The sequence below is a fragment of the Mus musculus genome, chromosome 2 (genome assembly GCF_000001635.26).
Source record: "Mus musculus strain C57BL/6J chromosome 2, GRCm38.p6 C57BL/6J".
NCBI classification, from domain to species: domain Eukaryota; kingdom Metazoa; phylum Chordata; class Mammalia; order Rodentia; family Muridae; genus Mus; species Mus musculus.
The window spans coordinates 126,608,554-126,630,664 of record NC_000068.7 but is presented as its reverse complement, the minus strand read 5'-3'; the positions used below and the strand labels follow the sequence as shown (position 1 = coordinate 126,630,664).

General features: G+C 45.9%; 2 protein-coding genes across 25 annotated transcripts in view; both read left to right on the top strand.

Annotated features, from left to right (window-relative positions):
- Gabpb1 (GA repeat binding protein, beta 1) overlaps nucleotides 1-1,758 on the top strand; it is a 55,529-nt gene extending 53,771 nt beyond the window's left edge. For 8 of the 23 annotated variants that reach the window (XM_030247525.1, XM_030247529.1, XM_006498757.4 and 5 more), the window contains one exon: nucleotides 283-1,753. In XM_030247525.1, coding sequence (XP_030103385.1) covers nucleotides 283-314 — 32 coding nt within the window. In that variant the 3' untranslated portion in view covers nucleotides 315-1,753. Of the gene's footprint in view, nucleotides 1-282 lie in introns of all 23 variants that reach the window. The other 15 variants (NM_001271469.1, NM_001355108.1, NM_207669.2 and 12 more) reach the window with 3 other exon arrangements.
- Nucleotides 1,759-6,639: 4,881 nt separating this feature from the next.
- Hdc (histidine decarboxylase) overlaps nucleotides 6,640-22,111 on the top strand; it is a 30,367-nt gene continuing 14,895 nt past the window's right edge. The window contains exons 1-2 of one of the 2 annotated variants that reach the window (XM_006498784.3): nucleotides 6,640-6,889; nucleotides 14,317-14,489. In XM_006498784.3, the coding sequence (XP_006498847.1) occupies nucleotides 6,781-6,889; nucleotides 14,317-14,489 (282 nt within the window). In that variant the 5' untranslated portion in view covers nucleotides 6,640-6,780. Of the gene's footprint in view, nucleotides 6,890-11,986; nucleotides 12,148-14,316; nucleotides 14,490-22,111 lie in introns of those variants that run through there. The other variant, NM_008230.6, reaches the window with a different exon arrangement.

Here is a 22,111-nt window from a genome sequence, read left to right as displayed (position 1 = left end):
ACTTCCTTCAGTATATAAAGAAGTACCGGTGTGCGTTTTGTGTTTTATTATTCATATTTCTAAATTAGAAACATTTTCCTTGGAATTAATGAACAGTCTCCATCTCATAATTCAGACGAGAACTGGGGGTTTACGTGTGTCTTGGTTGGAAAGATAAAGTGTCTCAGAGGGGCCATAGGCAGCTGCCGTACTCACTGCAGAGCCATGTTCTTTTGATGGACACATGATTATGTGAATGTATTTGTGCAAAAATTGAAAACACGGCTTTCTTTTCTAAATTAGGAGAGAGAAGCGCTTCAGAAACAGCTGGATGAAGCCAACCGAGAGGCCCAGAAATACCGACAGCAGCTGCTTAAGAAGGAGCAGGAGGCAGAGGCCTACAGGCAGAAGCTGGAGGCCATGACACGCATCCAGACCAACAAAGAAGCCGTTTAGCTGCCATGAACACCAGTTTGCTTTTACCTTTTGTCCAGAAAGAATATAGTCTTGAACTGTACACAGTAAGGACACAGCCATGGGAATACCGAATAATAGAAAATACTACAGCTTGATAACGGGACTTAAGCCATGAGCTCTCAATTCTTGTAATATAAAACTTTAGAACTTGTGAAATGTATTTAAAACTGAATTCTGTAAATAGTTTTTTGGTTGTTTCTTTTTTTACTGTTATAAATGAGTTGATGAAGCTTGTTGCTGAGATCCAGAGGCCACAGCAAGCCACTGTTACGGGGAATTCTTTTTGATTTCGGTGCAGACTTAATTTCTCAGAAACAGAAGTTGTAAGCGTGGTTGTTGTCTCTTAGACCAAATGTGGAACAATTATGGTGGACTGATGCTGGAAATACTCTGCAAAGAGATTTCGCCCAGGAACTTTTGTACAGCTTTTAAGTTGTCTCAGGTTCTCTGAAAACATTTTTTAGGAAGCAGAAATTTTATATTTGTTCTATTTCAGCTACATGCAAGTAGATTTACATGTATATGAAGCAAATATTTTTAAAATTTTGTTTGTACATATCCTGCATGTTTTATGATTTTAAAACACATCCCTTGCTTAGGTATGTCTCCTACAAAGACGATGAAAGTTACCAAGAAAAAAACCAAGGCACCACTGTCGTTCTGCCGGTCGTTGAGAGTGAGTAAGCTCACAGCTGGTTTTACTGGCGACCATGACAATGTTCTTGGAGCAGCTTGCAAGAGAACTCGAATCTGCAAAATATATGCTTTTCTGACAATTGTATTGTGAGGATGTGAGACTGCTCTGTGCCTTCCTTCCATCATGACTTCCACACGAGCACTTTGAGGCGCTGGATTTTAAGATAATGTTTTTGGCAAACTCAGTGCATTTGGGTTTCTGAAATATTTCATGGACTTACTCCCCTCCCCTAAGAAATTAAATTATTCTTATGGAAATTGCTTTTGTATGCAGAGCAGGACCTTTTGTACTCAGTGAGGCTATGGGTGTGTCTAACGTAACTTTCGGTATTCCCTGTGAACGCGCTCCGGGCCTGTGCTGCGACTCTCTCACAATATTGTCAATTCTGAAATGTATGGACATTTGACAGACTATTCCATTCTCTTTTGTAAAATGTAACTTCAAGCTCTTTATTATTTTGTTTTGTTCTATTGCTTTATGAAAACGTTTGCCCCTCCCCCACCCCAGGCTCCTCTAGCTTATCTGTATAAAGAACCAGTTACCTGCGAGACTGTACTCTGGCCTCATTTTCTATTTTACAATTAAATAACTTTCCACATAGCTCCATGCAGACTCATGTTTTGACTGCACATTCATAAAATGTGGACCATAGAGCTCGGTGGTGGAGCAGGTCCTTGACGCTTTGAGACTCTGGCTCAAATCCTGTCGCACATACAATCTGAGACACGTTCTGCCATATGAAACCAATTAGACTCCTCATGCCTTGAAAAGCCCCAGAGTGGCTGCCTGGAAATGTGCTGGTTCGTGCCTGGGGTAACTTTACAGGAGTTAGTGAGGGTAAGAAAGGGTCCGTGTCCCAGCCTCTCTCACTTGCCTTTCTGGGGACCACAAGGAGCCTCTATAGCAGTGCTCCTCAGCCTCCCTGAGGCTGCAACTCTAGTCCAGTGCATGTTGTAGTGAGGAACTGTATTAAAATGTTTTTGTTGCTACTTCAGAACGGATATAAACTGTAATGTAAATTTCTGATATTCAGGATGTCGGATCTGGGACCCCTGGGGAAGAGTATATGACCCTCCAGTGGTTGTGACCCACAGGTTGAGAACCTCTGCTCTATGACAACCATTTTAAAAAACAAAACTAAGAGAATGCCTTCCAGTTTTTCACTAAATTTGACACTAGATGTATTCATTTTGAGATGCAGCCTCGCTGTTACAGTCTAGTCTCCAAGTCATGAATTCTAGTGACCTTGCCACCTCAGCCTTCGTAGTTCTGGGGCCATAAGTAAGCCCCTGACACTGCCCTCGGTTTCGACCGAGAGAAATCTCTCACTGTGTTGACATAGCTAGTGTTGAACTTTTGAATTCACTTGATCTATGCTTACGCGACCCGGGCTCAGTCTCCAACATGGCCAAAGCAAAATGCATAACGCTAAGTTTGAAAAACTGCAAGCTACATTTTCAGCATCATGAAGCTGCTTGCCCTTCAGTCACAGGAAGCCGTTGGAGAACACGTGGCTTGGGTTTGTGTACTGATTAATATTGAACAGGACGCTGGAGTGCATTTAATGCCTTGGTGGGCAGTGTTGGGAGAGGGGCCACTGTCCGCTCCACGGAGTAGCCAGTGCAGTTTGTTCTCACATCAGGTTAGCTCCGCAAAGCCTCAAGGTGGTAACAGAGAAAGCAGCTGCAGGCGCACGTGTGTTGCTTTCACTCCCAGTCATGGGTTCTGCTGGAGACCATGTGATACAGGATGTAATTTTGATCTTCAGTAATAACAGCAAGCCAAGTGATTCGAGGAAACAATTGGGTGTCGTGTAACAAGTATTCGGGCAGCTTCGAGATGTTTACTGTCTCCAGAGCCACATTGGACAGTGTTGTCTCTAAAATCTTCACCTGACTCACTGCTGAGAAAGCAATCCGTAGACAAGAATCTAAAGGAGATGAGATGTCCTCACCCCTCGTTTATCAGTTCCTTCTAACAGTTTCCACGTAGGCTGGGAAAGCTTCCGTGCTGTTCTGTACTGAGGACTAGAATAACTGGTGATATGTGAAATAAAAATGTCTAGCAATCTACAGTTGGTTTCCAGGCCACAGTGTTGGGTTTGTAATTAGCAGCTGGCTATTTCCATTTGTATGTAAACAAGCACCTGCGGTCAGCCTTTCTTTACAGGAGAAAACGAAGCCATTAACTGTAGGCTTTAATGAGTTCTGTTTCATTTTCAGTTTTTGCTGTGTACCCAGAATATATTTTTAATTCTCTAGATACTGTACACACACACACACACACACACACACACACACACACACACTATTAAACTCGTCCTCCTGCTTCCAGGTGGGATTCAGGTGCATACCATCATACCTGGCTTTTTTGCTGTGTGTGTGTGTGTGTGTGTGTGTGTGTGTGTGTGTGTGTGTGTAGCAAATGATTGTGCAGCTTGAGCCTGCATGTGGCCCACCATGCTTGGCTTTTGAGTATCTCTAGTGGTCAGACATTTAGGGTTAGTCAGTGTGCTTTCAGAAAGTCTCATTTGAGGAACACACACACACACACACCTATGCCCATGCCCATGTCACTGTATGTGTGTAGGGGTCAGAGGATACCTTGCTGAAGTTGCTTCTCTTCCACCATATGGAATCTAACTCAGATCTTCAAATTCAAGTTTGGTAGCAAGGGCCTTTACTCTCTGAGCCATCTTGTAGGCCAACACATGTATGGCTGTTTTACCCCTATCATGTAAGTGCATGCAGTGCCCAGAAGAGGGCACTGAAGAGGGCAGGGAATCACCTGGAACTGGCTGTTGTGAGCTGCCATGTTGGTGCTGGGAACTGAACCCAGGTCCTCTGGAAAAATAGCAAATGCTGTTAACCACTGAACCATCTCTCCAGCCACCACACTGGGGCTTTTAAATATGGGTTCTGGATCAAATTCAGGTTATTGTGCGTGCAAGTTAAGTACTTTATGGACAGCCCCTGCCCTGGGTTGCTTTATTTCTTGATGGTGGTGGGAGGATGGGGGTCGGGAGAGCTTGACAGTCAGTAGTGTGAAACTCCAGAGAGAAGAGAGTCAGGGGGACAAATTCCAGCCTGCATATGCTTAGTGGAGAGTCTGTGCTGGGATGTGTTTCAGCGCCATCATTTATGGCGATACTTTCGGACAGTGGGAAGAAATCCTTGACCTTAACATACACTTGTGTATGTTAGGACAGAAGTAGCTGTGGGTGCTTTCGCCTGGTGAGCCTTTTCTTTCTGTATTCCTCACAGTTTGAATTGCTTTGTGCTTTTCAATACCCCGGAAGACCTTGAAACTTGAGTCAAAGTAAAATACAACAAGAAGGAAAGCAATTTCAGATAAACCCGCAGTGCCATATGGAGAGGCTCCCAAAGCGTTAGCATTCGTACTGGAGCTTCTATAGTAAATAGGAAAAAAATGGTTTTCTCTATTCACCTGGTTCCTACTGAATAAACAGCCCTTTCATCTCGTCAACTCAATTTAGGAATGGATTCACTAATAGGCTTGTTATTTCACTAAGTAATATTTGCTGTACTTTGCTCATTACAGATAACTAATCTGTTGGAGCTTTAAGCTGTCCTTGTTATTTTCCTATTTGGTTTTTTTTTTTTTCCATGCTAAATGAGAACACCTGATGAACATACATTGGCTTTGACGCAGGCACTCCTGGTCCTTTATCAAATGGCTCTCCACCCTGAAAAGTGTGGTATTGCCGCTAGAACTGTGCTGGTTCCAAGTTGAAACTTGAATATCAATAATTTTTTGACTTCTTAAAACAGATATTTCATGTGCACAGACAATAGATGTGGTCTTGTGTCTCCTGCTCATTTGATAACTTAAATTTCTTTGAAAATATTTTACTTCAATGAAAACAAATGATATCAAAATATGGGATGTAATCTGGATACAGTTCCTAGGGCCCTTCACTTTTTAGATAAATATACTATCACCTTTGTGGGGGGAAACCCTTTTTACTTTCCTGGGAAAAAATGAAAGGAGCTTTGTTGTGTTGACTTTCGTGGGAGAGACAGGAACAAATATCTCTTCACCCCAACTAGGACACCAACAGCACTTCATAGAGAACTGATGTGTTTATTAACATTACTAACAGAAGCGTGGGTGATTCAAGGGCTTAGCCAATTGCCCATCCCAGCATGGGGGCTGACTCCCCAAAGCTGCACCCCCAGAGCTGCAGGCACAACTTGCAGCTAGCTGCAGCTGAGGGTCTTCCTCCCAACCCCCCTCCCCATGATTGGCTACTGGTTTATGTCTCTCCTTCTGTGTGGTGGGGTTTGAGATTCTTGTAACTTTTTGAGCTTTCTAGGTCAGAATCTGTAGTTTCTTGAATCTGACGGGGAATGTTTCAATCAGGAGGCTGTAGCCACACAATAACCTGGTTTTTAGGGTTCTGGCCACAGAATTTTATTATTTGCTTACTTGTTTTTTTTTTTTAAATTAAAATAGTTTTGATCTCATATGCATAGTTGATATATGATCTATTTTATTCACTTAGACTATGTACCACTATATAAAACTCCCATTCTCACCACCGATTATGTGGATTAATTTTGAATTTCACGGATTATTTAAATACCTTGACTGCTCTGTGAGAATGACGTTCTTATGCATTTTAGCATACCAGTTAAAACATTTGCTTTTTTTTTTTTTTTAAACTTGCTGTTTTTCATGTTTGTTCCAGCCTTTCCGTTTCAATCATGATGGTAAAGAATTACATGTGCTGGGCGTGGTGGCGCACGCCTTTAATCCCTGCACTCTGGAGGCAGAGGCGGGCGGATTTCTGAGTTCGAGGCCAGCCTAGTCTACAGAGTGAGTTCCAGGACAGCCAGGGCTATACAGAAAAACCCTGCCTGTCTCGGGAAAAAAAAAAAAAAAACAAAAAAACAAACAAAAAAAAAAACAAAAAAAGAAAACAAAAAAAAATCCACAAAACAAAACGAAGAATTAGACGTAAACTACAAATCTTTATAGGAAAATACGGTATTTTAAGAAAGTCACTCGAGCGAAACCATAGTCTTTAAAAAAAAATCCTTAGTCTTCTGGGAACTGCCTTCATTTTCAAGCATTCCTACCCAGTGTTTCAGTGTTAAGAGAAGCTGAAGCTGTTGCCCCCTAGCTGAAGAATGGACTCTGTAGGCAGAGACAAGCTGCACGCCAGGAATCCAACTCAGAAAACTGTAGCCTTTACTTTTTCCTGTGTCTCTGATGGTGGCCAGAGCCTAAGTATGTTTTCTTTGGTACTTCGTTCTGTTCCAGCTTCCTCACTCTTTTCTCTAACGCTCCCCCCCACCCCCGCCCCCTGTTAGGTCACAAAGCAGACCCCTTAGGAGGTGGCACAGCCTCTATTACCCTAGACTATCCAAGCTTAGCTAGAGCAGGCAGTCATGAGGAAAGAGAAGCCTACCAAGTGTCACACGTGGAAATACTATTCAATATGTTTATTATCTTTCCAGGAATAAACTGAGCACCAATTTCTCACTCTTCTTTGATGAAAACTTCAAAGCACACAGAAGAAACTAAGCACAGATCCCTCACCCAAATCCAACGACTTAGGCTTCCCTGCCTGGTTCCCTTCCTTTAAGAAGCAGGCGCTGCTGATGTGGTTGGCACTCTTTGTCCTCTCTCCAATCCCATCTCCTCGATGTCTCCCTAAGAGACAACCATTGTCAACCACCACCCTGAGGGTGAGGTGTTTCATTCTCTCAGGTTTGTACTGGTTTATTTATGCTGTGGTGTGTTGCTAGGCAACTGCCTCAGTCCTCTGTTTATAACTTTGCTTTATGGCTTTGATATATATTGCTTTTCAGAAATAAATGGCAGAGTTTAGTAGGGTTCTTAACAGCGTTAATGCTGTCATTTGGCACACTGAAAATTTTGGCTAAATGGTATCTATTTTTTTTTTTATATTTATATACACGCATGCATGCTTATGCCACAGCCTATGTGTAGATTACAGAAACCAGTTTCTTCCTTCTACCATGCAAGTCCTGGAGGATCAAACACAGGTCACCAGCTTGTTTGGTGGAAGTGCCTTAACCCACTGAGCCATCATTTCTGATTTTAAAGTATGTGTTAGTGTGTTTATTTCTGACAGGCTCTCCTGTTTCCCAAGCTAGCCTGGAACCCTGCTGTGTAACAAGCTGTCCTGGAACTTCCCATCTGGCTTCCTGTTCCCAGGAGCTGTGGTTACAGGTGCCCACACCTGATTGGCTTATGCCATGCTGAAGTTTGAACACATGGTTCTGTGCATGCAGGGAAAGTGCTCTGCCAAGTGAGCCACATCCCTGGCCCTTACATACATCTTCTCTAACACATACAAATTGTACAAATTAATGGGGGTTGTGGTGGGTGCTGAATCTATAATGTATGCCTTGCACAACGACCATGTCCAGCCATCTTTTTTCTGCCCAGGATCCCTGTTCTATATCATTTCTGCTCAGCCCCTTTCCTTGTCCCTAAAAGTTTCCCCTCCTTTCTTCTTGTTCCCTCTGTTCTTTCCCCCTTTATCTCTAATGTCCACTATTCCATCTTGTACAATCCGACTTACAGATTTCCATACACAAGTGAGAGAACGTGTGGCATCTGCTTTCCTGTGTCTTTCCTGGATTGATTACATTAACATTTCCTCCATTATTTGCACATATTACTGCAAATGACAAGTTTGCATTCTTCTTTATGGCTGTGTGATATTCTGTTGTGTAAATACATTACTTTCTAAAAAAAAAAAAAAACCAACCTTTTTTTAATTATTCACCTGCTTTAGTTAGTCATCTGCTAAAGGGCATGTGGGTTGGCCCTGCAAACAAGAATTCCTGGAAAGAAGCTGTGTCGGCCCAGACTGTTCAACTGATTAGAACCTCAATGGCCCTGCAGAGTTTCGAATGTTGCAGGTCCAGAGCCCTAATTACAAATTTATTTTGGGCTACCTTTAGCCCCCTAGACACCCATTTCTTGCCCACTTCTGTGTCAGACTTGGCACCCTCTGACTAATGGATAAGACCTTTTGGCTTTATTAACTAATAAAACCCTAGTTTTCTACTAATTAAAAGACTAAGATAGACTCTGAGGCGATGGCAGTGTTGGCTCCATCTTACTATGATCCTTACCTGATGTGTCCACCAACGCATTTGAGAAGTGGGTTGATTTATGGCTTCCTTTGTTCTATTTCTATGAAAATGCCCTGAAACTGCTACCTCACTGAAGACTGAGGAATGGTATTGGGGGGACCTAAACCTAAGTCCCGGGTCCATGGCCACTCATGTTTGGCTCCAGAATAAACTTTCTTACTCCCTTTGACGTGGGAGTTGTGCTGTGGTGACAACAGCCCCATATTTTGGCTATTGTCGCTAATACTGTAATAATAGGAGTGAACGTATCTTACTGGTATAACAATTTCCTCCCAAAAGTTTTTTTTTTTTTAAAGATTTATTTATTTATTATATGTGAGTATACTGTAGCTGTCTTCAGACACTCCAGAAAGAGGTGTCAGATCTCTTTACGGATGGTTGTGAGCCATCATGTGGTTGCTGGGACTTGAACTCAGGACCTTTGGAAGAGCAGTCAGTGCTCTTAACTGCTGAGCCATTTCTCCAGCCCTCTCCCAAAAGTTTTTTATTTTCATTTGTGTATATATGCCATTTTTCCATGTCTAGAAATAACACTTTCAGTTTGTTTTGCTATTATATTGTAGTGAACATCATCCCGTTAGACTTTCTAATTATTATTCTCTGATATACTACATCCTGACTTCAGCCCCCCACCTCCAGAAAAGAGCAGGCTTCTCAGAGACCTCAACCAAATACAGCTCCACACGCTACAACAATACCAGACACAGATCGTCACGTCAAAGCTGGGTAAAGCAACCCAGGGTAGGGAAAAGGGTCCCACAAGTAGACAAGAGGGTCAGAGAGAGCCCCCCCAATTCTACTGTTAGGATTCTCACAAGAACACCAAGCCACTTAACCATACATAACATATCTATAGAGGACCTAAGTCAGAGCTCTGCAGGTTTCCTGAGCTCTCAAGTTCCCATGAGCCCAGCCAGTTGATTTACGGGCTGAGATCTCCCGGTGTGTGTGGTGTGTGCGTGTGCGTGACCTCATCGGTTCCTCCAATCCTTCCTCTCCCTCCTCCACAGGACTCCCTGAGCACCTGCTCCCATCCCTTACTGGATGGAGTGGCTTTGGTCCCTTCTATGATTCTGCTAGGCTCCCGTCCCACTCATCATGTTGGATGTGTGTGTTGGCTTCTACAGCACGGTAGCGATGACTTGTTAGTCTAGGGTAGTTAGGTTTTACTTGACTCTACCAAACTGCTTTCTGTAATAGCTATGAAGAGATATTACAGTGGTGAGATTTCTTTATTTCACCCACATTGCATCTGGCATTGGTAGAAGTTAGGAGCTAAGAAGTTTCTCTCGTAGGCAGCTAGCTACTCAGAGTGACAGGTCACTAGAGTGAGCCACAGTGAACTGGTAAATTCTACACAGCAGTGAGCACAGCAGCTGGCCTTGGAAGCTATGAATTATAAAATCCGGATTCACCAAAACAACAGCCAATCACTGGTCCTTTTCCTTCTCACTTCCGGTGCTGAGGCCTTCCTGGAACTTTTTGTCTGGTGAGGCCTTTTTCTGCTAGGTAGGGTTTCTCTGAATCTATGCTCTCATGTCTGTGATCCATTCAAAATCTCCCACAGATATTCAAACTAGCCAGCCAAGAATGCCTCAACTCTGCCAAGGCCAGAAGAGGGTGTAAGATCCCCTGGAAATGAAATTACTCATGGTTGTGAGCTGCCACATGGATGCTGGAAGTCAAATCCAGATCCCGTGGAAGAGCAGCCAGTGCTCTTTACCACTGAGCTGTTTCTCCAGCTTAGTTTCTCAACTTCTTATTGGCAAAGCAACTTTTCTTTCCCTTCTGCTCCCCTCCCCTCTCCTCTTCCTTCCCCTCCCTCCCTTTCTCTCCCCTCCCTCCCCTTCCTTTCTCTTCCTTCCCTTCCCCCCCTCCCTCCTTCCCTACCTCCCACCTTTCTGTTTTTTGATTTTGTTTTGAGGCAGGGTTTCTCGGTGTAGCCGGGCTGTCCTGGGATTCACTTACACTGTAGACCAGGTTGGCCCCGAACTCAGAGATCTGCCTGCCTCAGCCTCCCAAGTCCTGGGAATTAAGTCAAGTGCCGCCGCCACCTGGCTCCTCTTCCCTTTCTTACGTGTGAAGTTTCTCCTATATACCATTCAAGCCCTGGCATATACCACCTGACCTCTGATTCAATCAATCCAATTATGACACTGAGTGGAGTTAGAGTCCAGACTGTGAGTTCAGCCTCTTTAGTCGGCTCCAACTTCAGCCACAGGTTCCCAGTAAGGAGTTTGCTACCTGTGCTTGCTACTATGTCTTTGTGGATTCCCACATCTTTCTTGGGTTTGATTAATTTGCTGGCGTGGCTCACAGAATTATAGCAAACATGATTACTTTTGATCGAGACAGATGTGATGACAGTTGGGTGAAGGGTGACACTTGGGGTGTGGAGCTGCCTTCTTTGGGTGCTTATCCTTCAGGTAGCCCTGCAAACATTTCAAATCTGCTCCAGAGGTACTTTTAAAAAAGGGAGATGGGAACTGGGGACCAAAGGCAAGGCCTCGGGCGGGCGTGCTAGGTGAGCGGTTTGCCACTGAGCCCCACCCTTGTTTAACCTTTAGCTCTTTCTCCCATTCTTCCCCCTGACCACCCCCCATGAAGTCTGTTGTGTAAGTACAGGTAATGCTTTAGACACTGTTTTTCTCAGATTGTGTTCAAGCTCTTGGGTGCAGGCATCCGCAGTCCAGAGCCTCTGAGGAACAAAGGGACCTCGATATAAAGAACAAAAAGCTCTTGGTATTCGGGAAAACTCCGAAGGATTTTTGTTGTTTTGTGGCAGTGTTGGGGTTCAGGACAAACACACCACCCCAGAATATGATTTCAGGAGAAACTGCCATCCCCGCCCCCACTAGTACGCTTCCTTTGTGTTATCTCGAGAAGCCCTGGACGTAGGAGGAGTTCTCAAAAGCTGTTCTTTCGTAAGAGATGGTCAGGAAGAAACGTTGATTAGGAAAAGTACTCGACTCAGGAAGAGGAGGGGTACAGATAACTGCTGTCACCAGAAAGATTTCCATCTGACAAAGTGGCAATTCTTCCCCCTTACGAATGTGTGTCCCGCACTCTGCTGCACCCAGGCTCCGCTCTGTTCTCCAGCTCTGCTTGCTGTAGAAGCGTCCATCCACTAAAGGGACTTCCAGATTTATTGGCACTGAACAGGTTTTTCCTCCGTTAGCTTAAACAGTAGTCGAGGCAAAGAACCCAGAACAAGTGCTATGTAGTAATGGATAAAAAGAATCCTTCATATCCTGTTGTTGATCTGTCCTGAGCTCAGCCTGGCTAGCTATGGGCTTCTCTGAGCCGGCTCTGCCCTCACCTCATAGAGAAGCCAGGGCAGGAGCAACTCCACCCTCTGTGCTACTTATTGTGAATGCCCTTGGCCTATTTCTGGCCTCTGAGCTAGGAGCTTTATTCAAGGCTGGGGCTCTATGGTCTGAATGCAGGGGCAGGGATGATAGAGGGCTCTTTTACCTTGTCTATCCAGAGCTGCTTGTAGGCTTGGGAGGCTAGGTGCCCCAACTGGTCTAAAAACACCATGTTCTCTGATTCTGTTGATCAAAGTTCAAATCAGAAAGGACGGGGACAAGAGAGGCTGAAATTAAGCCTGAAGGAAGGGACTTTATGGGGGCGGGGCTAAAGGAGGGGAATAGGGAACTCCTTAAATAAGAGATGCACTGGCTGCCAGGGAGTGCACAGCACAGACAAAGGCGACCAAGAAGCCCTGTTGACAGCTGCCTTCCAGCCTCCTCTGTCTGTCTGCCAGGAGGAGCAATCCAAGGGAGATGATGGAGCCCTGTGAATACCGTGAATACCGTGAATACTACCGAGCTAGAGGTGAGTGACAGGGTGGGTCTTCCCTGCTGTTGGAGGCAGGTGAGTGTTTGAGTTGCCTTGGGAGAGCCGGTTTGGCTTCAGTGGTGTTTCTCCTGAATTCTTGAACAGGATGTAGATCAGAGTTTTAACAGGTCCCTCATTCCCTGCCTCTCATGTGCCTACTTCTGTGATTGCTGCCTGTGTCTTGCATTTTGTTTCCTTCTACCTGCCCACAAAATAAACTATCTGTATTTGTGATCCACTCAATTGCCTTATGAAATAGGAAAAAAAAAAAAAAGACTTAAGCATTTGATAGCCCAAACTCTCTTAATATTCATTTCTCTGTGTAAAGTAGTTTATTCTTTTAGTGTTCATGTTTAAACGTTCGCCAAGTGCCCACTTGTATACCAGCTTGCAGGGAAAGCAAAGCCAGGTACCCTGTTTTCAGGCCTGGCTGTCCACAGGTAGGGAAGTGCTTAAAGGGGATTTGTAGGAAGATGAGGATGCATCCAACAAAGTGACTTGTGACATGATGAGTTTGGTTCTGCTTCTTCTGTTTAGTACGCATTAACTGAAATACACATCAACTTAAAATAAAGGTTCTTTTAGAAGCCTATGTGACAACAGAGAACTTTGAATGTCTTTGTAATTTTGTAATAGTCTCATCTCCACTAGAGGGGCCACAGTGTATGAAACTTCTTGGCTGTAAGTTAATATCTATCCTGCTTTAAATCTCTTTTCTCTCTTCTCCCCTATCAACCTTTGTAGGCAGACGCGTATTAGCGTATCATGTGGCTTTTCAACAGTGCACTTAGCTGAGAGTGTGGGTTCCTATCCTGCAGTGGGACACATTTTCCTATGAGACTGTCTGGGGATGAGTGCCAGCTCTCTCATGTCTACTGGGCACCACTCAGTGCTGGGTGCCCAAGGCTGTGGTGGGCTGAAGGAGTCAAGCTCTCTGGTGCCTCAGTTTGTCTAGGCCCAGTTCTGTGTGTAGGGACTTTGCAGAAGCTGAGGTAGAGGGAATAAATCAGGCTCCTTTTCTTCTCTGCTCCTTTGCTCCTTTGCAGGGAGAAGGGGAATGGGAAGGGTTTCTGGTTGCTCATAGTAGGTGCACATCTAGAGGGTGGGAGGCCATGAGAGAGAGCCCCTCTGAAGGGTCAAAGAACAACTGGCCTGCAGTGGCTTCACATGACTGCTTCCCTTTCTGACTAGTCTTCATTCTTTTGGTGCATCTATTTGAGTGTGGAAGCCGTGTGACAAGCCCTGAGTGCCAGCAGCAGGGAGCGGTGGGGCTCAGGTCTCTTGGGGTCCAGGTTGGTCACAAGCTCTTGGTTGGGCTCTTAGTTGTACTTTAAGTATGTCCCACGTACCTCAGAAATTTGTGTGTGTGTGTGTGTGTGTGTAAACTTATACTTTTCATCACACTCAGAAGATGTTGCCAATAGCCGGGCACGGTGACGCCTTTAATCCCAGCAGGTGGATTTCTGAGTTCGAGGCCAGCCTGGTCTACAAAGTGAGTGCCAGGACAGCCAGGGCTATACAGAGAAGCCCTGTCTCAAAAAACCAAAAAAAAAAAAAAAAAAAAAAAAAAAAAAAAAAAAAAGAAGAAGAAGAAGAAGAAGAAGATGTTGCCAAGTACCATAAAGGCAAGCGAGTGCTGATTTAATGGGTCTCATAAGATGTTTTCTCCTTTTAGGAGAACTGGATGTGGCAGCTTTCATCTCTGCTGACAAAGAACAGTGTGTGTGTGTGTGTGTGTGTGTGTGTGTGTGTGTGTGTGTGTGTGAATGTTTAACAATTTTAGGCTACAAAAAACAAAAACAAAAACAAAAACAAAAAACCAAAACCCACCAAGTCTCTACCGTGAGACTTTAAGGTAAAGAATTAAGAGCTGTTCTGTCTCTGAGAAGAGAACAATGGCTGAGTGGCCGTCCTGGCAGGTGAGGGAGAAGGAAAGATGGTTTCACATCGGTGCTAAGGTCTTTGTGCTTTGCAGGTTTTCCCCTATGCTCATGTGTTCTCTCAGGTGTTCTTCCCATCAGTCCCTCACACCCTTACTCTCAAGGACGCACTGGGGACCAGTTCTACCCCTGCCCATAAATCTAGCTCCTTTCACCAAGTCTGTTCAAGAGGGACAGGTGTGACTAGGCCAAGGAAATGTGACCCGGTTCCTCTGCTTCTGTCCAGGGAAAGAGATGGTGGATTACATCTCCCAGTACCTGAGCACTGTGCGGGAGAGGCAGGTGACTCCAAATGTGCAGCCTGGATACCTGCGAGCCCAGCTACCTGCGAGTGCTCCCGAGGAACCCGACAGCTGGGACAGCATCTTTGGGGACATTGAACGAGTCATCATGCCTGGGGTGAGACATTGCAACTGCAGGGGTGATCCCAGACTCCAGGGTACACAGGGAGGGATGCATCCTAAGAAACCCTTGCTTGACTCAGTGTGGCAGGGCAATGCGCCCCTCATCTCCCGACACCAGAGCCCATCTTCTGGGATGAGAGGGCTATGGCTTTGCCTGGAAGTGGGTTTCTTGTGCCAGTGCTGACCTGTAGTGCTGGTGGGGAGGAGTCAAGGCCAGAAGTGTGGTCCGGTAATAAGATACATAGAGACATGAAGATTGGTTTTAAGAAAAGGGACAACCGTGGAGAGCAAGGAGAGCAGAGATCAGAGACAGTGCCCACATTTCAATAGATAGGGCCAGGGACTTGCCTTTCCACTCTTTGAAGTCTTACCGAATGGATAGAATAAAACAGAGAATACAAGTCCCCAGGAGCACCCTAGCTGCCAGGCCTAGGTAGCTGCAAACCCGTCAGCCACTTTGTCCTCTGTGCCATTCTTACCAGGGAGGGCTGGGATGGAGTTGTTTCTTGGGGCCAGGAAAGAGCTTTTCTGGAATTACTAATATGTCCCAGGAGGAGAGAGCAGCCTGGGGTGACTGTGGCAGGAACAGATGCGCTGGCTGATATGCCAGACTTGAGCTGGAACTCACTGCCCTGGGCTATGAGGGCTCTCTTATCACCAGCATGAGTAATTCTGCTGGGGTGACTCTGCTAACATCATCCCGATTCCCTTCCCCACCCTACAGATGATGCACCAGCCCAAGATGAACTACTCCATTTAATCCTCCTAGAGATCCATTTGACAGGCAAGGAAACTGAGGCCCCAAGAAGTTGATTATGTTGGCCCAGGTCCTGTGTGGCAGATCCGGATTTCAGCCTGAGCCATCTCACCCCATAGGCTTTGTGTCCCCCACCCCACTCCACCCCACCCCACCCCCATACCTGGGTACCTCTACGGCAAGTGACTAGGCTCCCCACAACTGGGCCTGGCCCTGACAGCACCCATTCCACAAACCCACTGTTGACTTGAGGTTTGCCCCCATCAGTCTCCCAAAAGCTTTGGCCTTAGGTGCGATGGATGTGTCTACAAGCCAGGCTGAGAAAATGCTCGGACTCAGAACAGGACAAGTTTGCCGTGTAGTCTGTTTCACAAGCAGCTTTGGAAACGCCTGCATGAGTATAGCTTTATGCCCAGTCCTCAATAAGATTATCTCAGCAGTCTCATTCTGTGAAGCCATCCTTAGCAGGGACGAGCTGTAATCAGAGGGGATGAGAACAACTGTTAGCGCAGATGACTCAGGAAGGAGTCACAACCGTTATTTGATTTTGTTTGTTTGTTTGGTTGGTTTTTTTTGGTGGGTGTGGCCAGGGATGCTTGTTTCTGGACGTCTGCTTTGATAAGGGCTCTTTTGGATTATCAAGTCTGATTATTTTACCAGAACTGATAACTGCATCTTAATAAGGCCTGGATAGGGGTGGGGGAGTAGGGAGCCCTTCCCTCGATTCCAAATATGGTCACTATGCACAGGGAACATGAGGGCCCAATCTTCTATCTCATCTTCCAGGTCCCCTTGGCCCCTAAAAGTCAGCCCGGAAGCAGCTGGCCATTTGCATTCTTATTAAAAATGGATGGTTTTCCCTTTATTTTCTAGACACTGAGAAGAAAATAATTTTCATTCTGTTTAATGCCAAGCTTGGCCAGAAAGTGAGAGCAAAAAAGCAAGCAAGCAAGCAGGCAGGCAGGTCAACAGGCAAGCAGGCAAGCTTAGTGGGGAAAGGACCTTACTGGCAAGCCTGAAGACCAGAGTTCAAACCCTGGGACCATGTGGTAGGAGGAAAGAACTGATTCCCTCAGGTACACAGATTCATAGACACACACAGACACACACAGTCACACAGACACACAGACACACACACACACAGAATTAGAGAGAGGGGCAATAAAAATTTAAAAGAAAGAATATAAGAGACTGAGAGAAGCGAGAGAAAGCCAGGGAGGGAAGGCAGGTTACAACTCTGCTTGGGTGTGTGGGTGGAGGCTGGAGCGGGCAGCCTTGGGACTTAGATGATGTTTGGAACCCTGAGATGCGACCTCTCTCTCTGCCACATCCATTCATCTCTCATCAGTAGAACAGGGATGAGGCTGGGACCTCACGGGGATGCTGTGAGAAGGAAAAACAACAAAGCAGAGAAGGTGGGAGATATTGGAACCACCTGCGGATCTCCTGAGTGTTGAGAACTGAAGAAAGAGGTTTGCTGACTAAGAGCCAAGTCTGGACATATGGTGTGTCTGTTACCTAGGGGTTAGTTTGAAAGACTCCAAGAGGAGCCCCTCGCTCAGGCCTCAGGACAATAGCGGACACCCAAGAACTCACGACAGACCGAGCTTGTTGCAAACCACATGAGGCTTTATTCGGGAAAGCCAGAGCTCTGGGGACGACTCATATCCCACGCAGGGGTAGAGGAGTCGACCTCGAGGGGAAAGAGTTCCCAGTTTTTATAGGCCCTCAGGGGGGAAAGGAGAAGGGGGAGATTAGGGGATTTCCAGATCTAAACAATGTCTATTCTCAAGAAATGGGTATGGGAGGGGTACAAGGAAAGAGTCTAAAGAAGGTGCAGCAATGGGCACACACCTGGTCAGAACATTGGCAGACACACAGGTTCAAGGAGTGGCCAGAGCATTGTGCACCTCTATTTTTCTAAATCAGTGAAGCTAGTTCTGCTAACACTGACGTCTATCTTGCCAATTTCAGGGCTTCTGTGTCCTTTTACATTCTGCCAGGATCTTTCATTCCCCACTTCTAGTTAACTAGTTCTAATCTTAGAACTAAACTGCAACCTCTTTTTCAAAGTTCTGCAGAGACTGGTATTGTTGTCTTAATACTAACAGCTGGATGGCACCAATCCTCTCTCTAACAAAGGTCATTAGTTTATTAAGAATTAATGGGCCACATGTCAGCAGTAAGAGCAAAATTATTAGAGGGTCTATCAGAGTAGAAATGAGGGTGGTCAACCAAGGGAATTTATTTTTTAGGAGCTCGCTTTACGTGAAAGGCATGAATCTAAGCAGAGATGCCTTCTTCTTTGACAGCAGTGGGGGTGGTCAGCAGCATGATGCAAGGGCCTTTTTTAACAAGGTTTCAGATTCTCAGCTCGATGTCATCAGACGAGAACTGCATCTCCCACCTGGAACTGGTGTGGTATCATCAAGTCTCCTGGTTCGTAGGCCTCTTTGAGCTGCTCTCAGGCGGTGTTTCTGATCACTTCTAGGGCTTTCATGCATGTAAACAATGAAGGACCAGGGTTAAATTTTAAAGGATCTAACACTCTCTTTACTTCAGTGAGTGGGGGAAACCCCCCCTCCATACAGGATTTCATATGGTGTGAGCTTAAATGTTCCTAGTGTGTTCTTAACGCAAAACAAGGCAAAGGGAAGGAGGGCTGTCCAGTAATTCCTGCCGGTCTCTAAGATTAATTTAGTCAAGTTTTTTTTTTTTTTTTTAGAGTTCTATTTATCCTTTCTACCTGTCCTGAACTCTGGGGTCTATAAGCACAATGTAATTTCTAATCAATCCCCAGTTGGATGGCCAGTCCCTGACTTACCTGGGCAACAAAGGTGGGTCCATTGTCAGACCCTACTACCTTAGGTATTCCAAACCGTGGAAAAATTTCTTCTAGGATTTTCTTAACCACAACATTGGCAGTTTCTTTTTTGTTGGGTAGGCCTCCACCCATCCTGAAAAGGTATCTACAAAAAACTTCCACTAGGAAACTGCTTCCGTCTGTGTACCAGTTTGGAACACCTGGCCACGGCTGGTCACATAGATCACTTTGCAGGCAGGGTTGAGAATAGCAGGAGGAGCAAACACAACCCGTTCAGTCAGCAGCAGACTCTGGTAGTGAGTTATCTGGGCATTTGTCATCCATCGATCTGGGGGCTGGTAGATAATGCTTTGAAGAGAGTGGGGGGCTACCACGGTTATTTGCTGTCCCAGAGTTAATTTGTCAGCATCCTTAATGAGTAGGGCTACTGCAGCAACGGCCTTTAAACATGTGGGCCATCCGCTGGCCACTGGGTCCAGCTTCTTAGACAAATATGCCACCGGCCTCTTCCACGGCCCTAGAGCCTGAGTAAGAACTCCTCTGGCCACCTCTGCCCTCTCATCAACATAGAGGATGAAGGGCTTGGTTAGATCTGGCAATGCCAAGGCTGGTGCAGTCAGCAGGGCCTTCTTAATATTTTCAAAGGCTTTCTGATGTTCTGATGTCCATCTAAATTCTCCACTTTCCTTGGTCAGGGAGTACAGGGGGGGCGGGCAGTGTTGCAAACCCAGGTATCCAAAGTCTGCAGAACCCAGCGGTGCCCAAGAATTCTCTCACCTGTCTTGGAGTAGCTGGTGTTTGTATTTGAGTCACAGTCCTTTTTCTAGCCTCTGTCAGCCACCATTTTCCATCCCGGAGGGTATATCCCAAGTAGACCACGTCCATCTGACATAGCTGGGCTTTTTTAGCAGAGGCCCGGTAACCTAACTCACCCAGTACTGCTAGCAATCTCTTGGTCCCCTGCCAGTATTCTCTCTCCGTGGTTGCAGCAAGGAGCAAGTCATCAACATATTGAAGCAGAGTTACCTGGGAGTTTTCAGCTCGGAAGGAGGCTAAATCTCGATGTAGAGTCTCATCAAAAGGGTGGGGGTGTTTTTGAACCCCTGGGGTAACCGTGTCCAAGTCAATTGTCCCGTTTGTCCAGTGTCAGGATCTCTCCACTCAAAGGCGGATATGGGCTGGCTGGAGAGATGTAACTTCAGGCAAAAGAAAGCATCTTTTAAATCAAGTACTGTGTACCATTTTCACTCCGGAGGGAGTGAGCTGAGGAGGTTATAGGGATTAGGAACAGTTGGGTGAATATCTTGGACCCTCTTATTGACCTCTCTCAGGTCTTGGACTGGTCGGTAGTCACTCGTGTCAGGTTTCTTTACCAGCAGTAAAGGAGTATTCCAGGGTGACTGGCAAGGTACCAAAATACCTAATTGTAATAGTCTCTGAATATGTGGCCTGATTCCATCTCTTGCTTCACGGCTCATTGGGTATTGTCACACTCCTATAGGGGTTGCATCCATCTTCAGTCCCACAACCACAGGGGGAACTCTGACAGCCATTCCCATGCCTCCAGTCTCTGCCCATGCTCTAGGGAAAGCAGTCAACCAGTCTTTTAGGTCTGGCACCTCTGTTTGCTTTATGCCTTCATGTAATCGGTATTCTTTCTCAAGCTGCAGGGCTAAGACTATGGAGGTGGGAGATTCCCAAGTTACTCTCGGCCCTTCTTGGGTAAATCTGATCTGGGCCTTTAATTTAGTCAGAAGATCTCTTCCTAGAAGTGGTGTGGGACACTCAGGAATGACCAAGAAGGAATGACTCACTTGGCCTTTCCCCAGATCTACAGTGCGTGCAGTGGTCCAGGGGTATTGTTTCTGACCAGTGGCTCCAATCACTATGGTTCTTTTATATTTAATTTTCTCAGTGGATGTTTCAAAACAGAATGTTCTGCCCCTGTGTCAATTAAAAAGTCCATGGGAGTCTCTTTCACCATCAGGGTTACCCTAGGCTTGGGGAGGGGGTCCGAGCCCCGTCTCCCCTATTCATCATTTTTCAGAGTCAGGACCTTAGGGGCCCTTCCCTTTTTCTTTGGGCATTCCTGTGCCCAATGTCCTCTTTCCTTGCAATAGGCACATTGATCCTTCTCTAAAATCTTCTGGACAGATCTTCTTCCTCCAGGTCTGGGTTCCTTGTTGCCCAGGTACCCTGTCTGTCTATTCTCTGGCCTATTCCTTCCTTCACGTTCCCCTACTACTGTGGCCAAAATCCTGCTTAAATTCCTCTCCTGTATTCTCCCTCTGTTTCTCTCTTGTGATACACCTTCTCTGCCTCCTTAACTAAATCTTGTAAAGCCATGGCATGTAATCTTTAAAAGCCATAGCAACTGCGGCTTGTTGACCCTCAGAGGTCGGGTTAAAAGGAGTATAGTATCTATAAGCTTCTATCAATCTTTCTAGAAAAACAGACGGGGGCTCTGTAAGGTCCTGCATCACTTCTCTTACCTTAGCCAAATAGGTGGGGTGTCTCATCGCTCCCTTTAGACTAGAGCCCGGCCAGTAAACTGTCAACTTCTCCTTACCTTGCGCCGTGTTGTAGTTCTAATCTGGCCAGTCCAGAGGGAACCCAGCGTTCCAATTGTACAGATCAGCCGATGAGAAAGGCCAATATTGGAGGGTCTGCAGAGACTGCGGGTCTGTGGGCGGGTCACCCACAGCCCGTAAAGGAAAAGCAGAAGTGGTGTCAGGAGCTTTATCTGCTGGGGGACTCTGGGCTCGTCGGCTCCTCTGACTGCACTGGCAGCAATCTCAGAGCCTGGCACAGGGACCTGCGGAGGAGGGGAAGGGGACTCTGGCCACTCGGGAGGCCCTTCAATTTCAGGATAGATCTTGGGGGGAGCTGTGGGTTGAAAAGGAGGCTCCGTTTCGGGTGGAGCCTGTGATTTCATTTTTGCTTCTCATAGAGTCAGGGCTCCGGAGCCTGACCTATGCTGGGGAATCCATGGTTTGATCCAAGGTGGAGGATTCTGGACGAGGTCCTGCCAAACAGTAATGTAAGGCTGTTGATCTGGGTGGGACCCAGGTCCATTCTGAAAGACAATGGCTTTAACTTCAAAGATAAGAGTAAACCAAAAGTCCCCTCCAGTGACCATTTTACATTAAAAGTCGGCCACTTGGAGGCTCAGAAAGTCTGCCAAGGTCCCTTCTTAATTTCTACTGAAAGATTATGGGCCCTTGATCTAACTTCAGTCCAGTGGTCTAAAGTCAAACTTAGGGGGGTCGTTATAGTCTGCCCCATTGTTGACACCACGTAAAACACAAAACAAACACAAAAAACACACATACACACACTGACAAATACCTGAAAACAGACACAAAAAACAAATACACACTGACAAATGCCTGAAAACAGACACAAAAAACACACACTGACAGATGCCTGTTTTCCATCAAACAGACAAAACCAACTCAGAAATGCAGACGGTCGAGAGAGTACACTCCCCGCCCCAGACAGACTCCTGGAGTCTTTCCCCTCGCTCAGGGCGTCCCCCAGAGTGAGCAGCAGCCAGTGATTCCAGCACTGTCTGCTGTTCACACTCAGTGCCTCATCCTGAGGCAAAGGTCTCCATTTCTCACGAAACGTCGCGGCTGCAAATTTCAGCACAGAACCTAGCCGGCTTACAGAAATATTTTTGGACAAAAAATTTCACCTCCAAGTGGGTCTTCGGAGATGTGGGTGGTCATGCCAATCCCGGGACGAGCCCCCAAATGACAAATTACATTCTGCCAGGATCTTTCAGTTTCCAGTTAAAATTATCACCTTACAAATGACCAGTTTCTCATTTGTGTTCATCTACTTAACAGTCCTGGGATTTATTTTATGATGGAAAGGTACAGGAGTGGTTTCTGATCTGAAAGAAAGGTCTGAAGTATATACGTATTTTGAGACCACCTTTAAGAAAAACTGAAAATGGAGCAGGGCGTGGTGGTGCACGCCTTTAATCCCAGCACTCGGGAGGCAGAGGCAGGTGGATTTCTGAGTTCGAGGC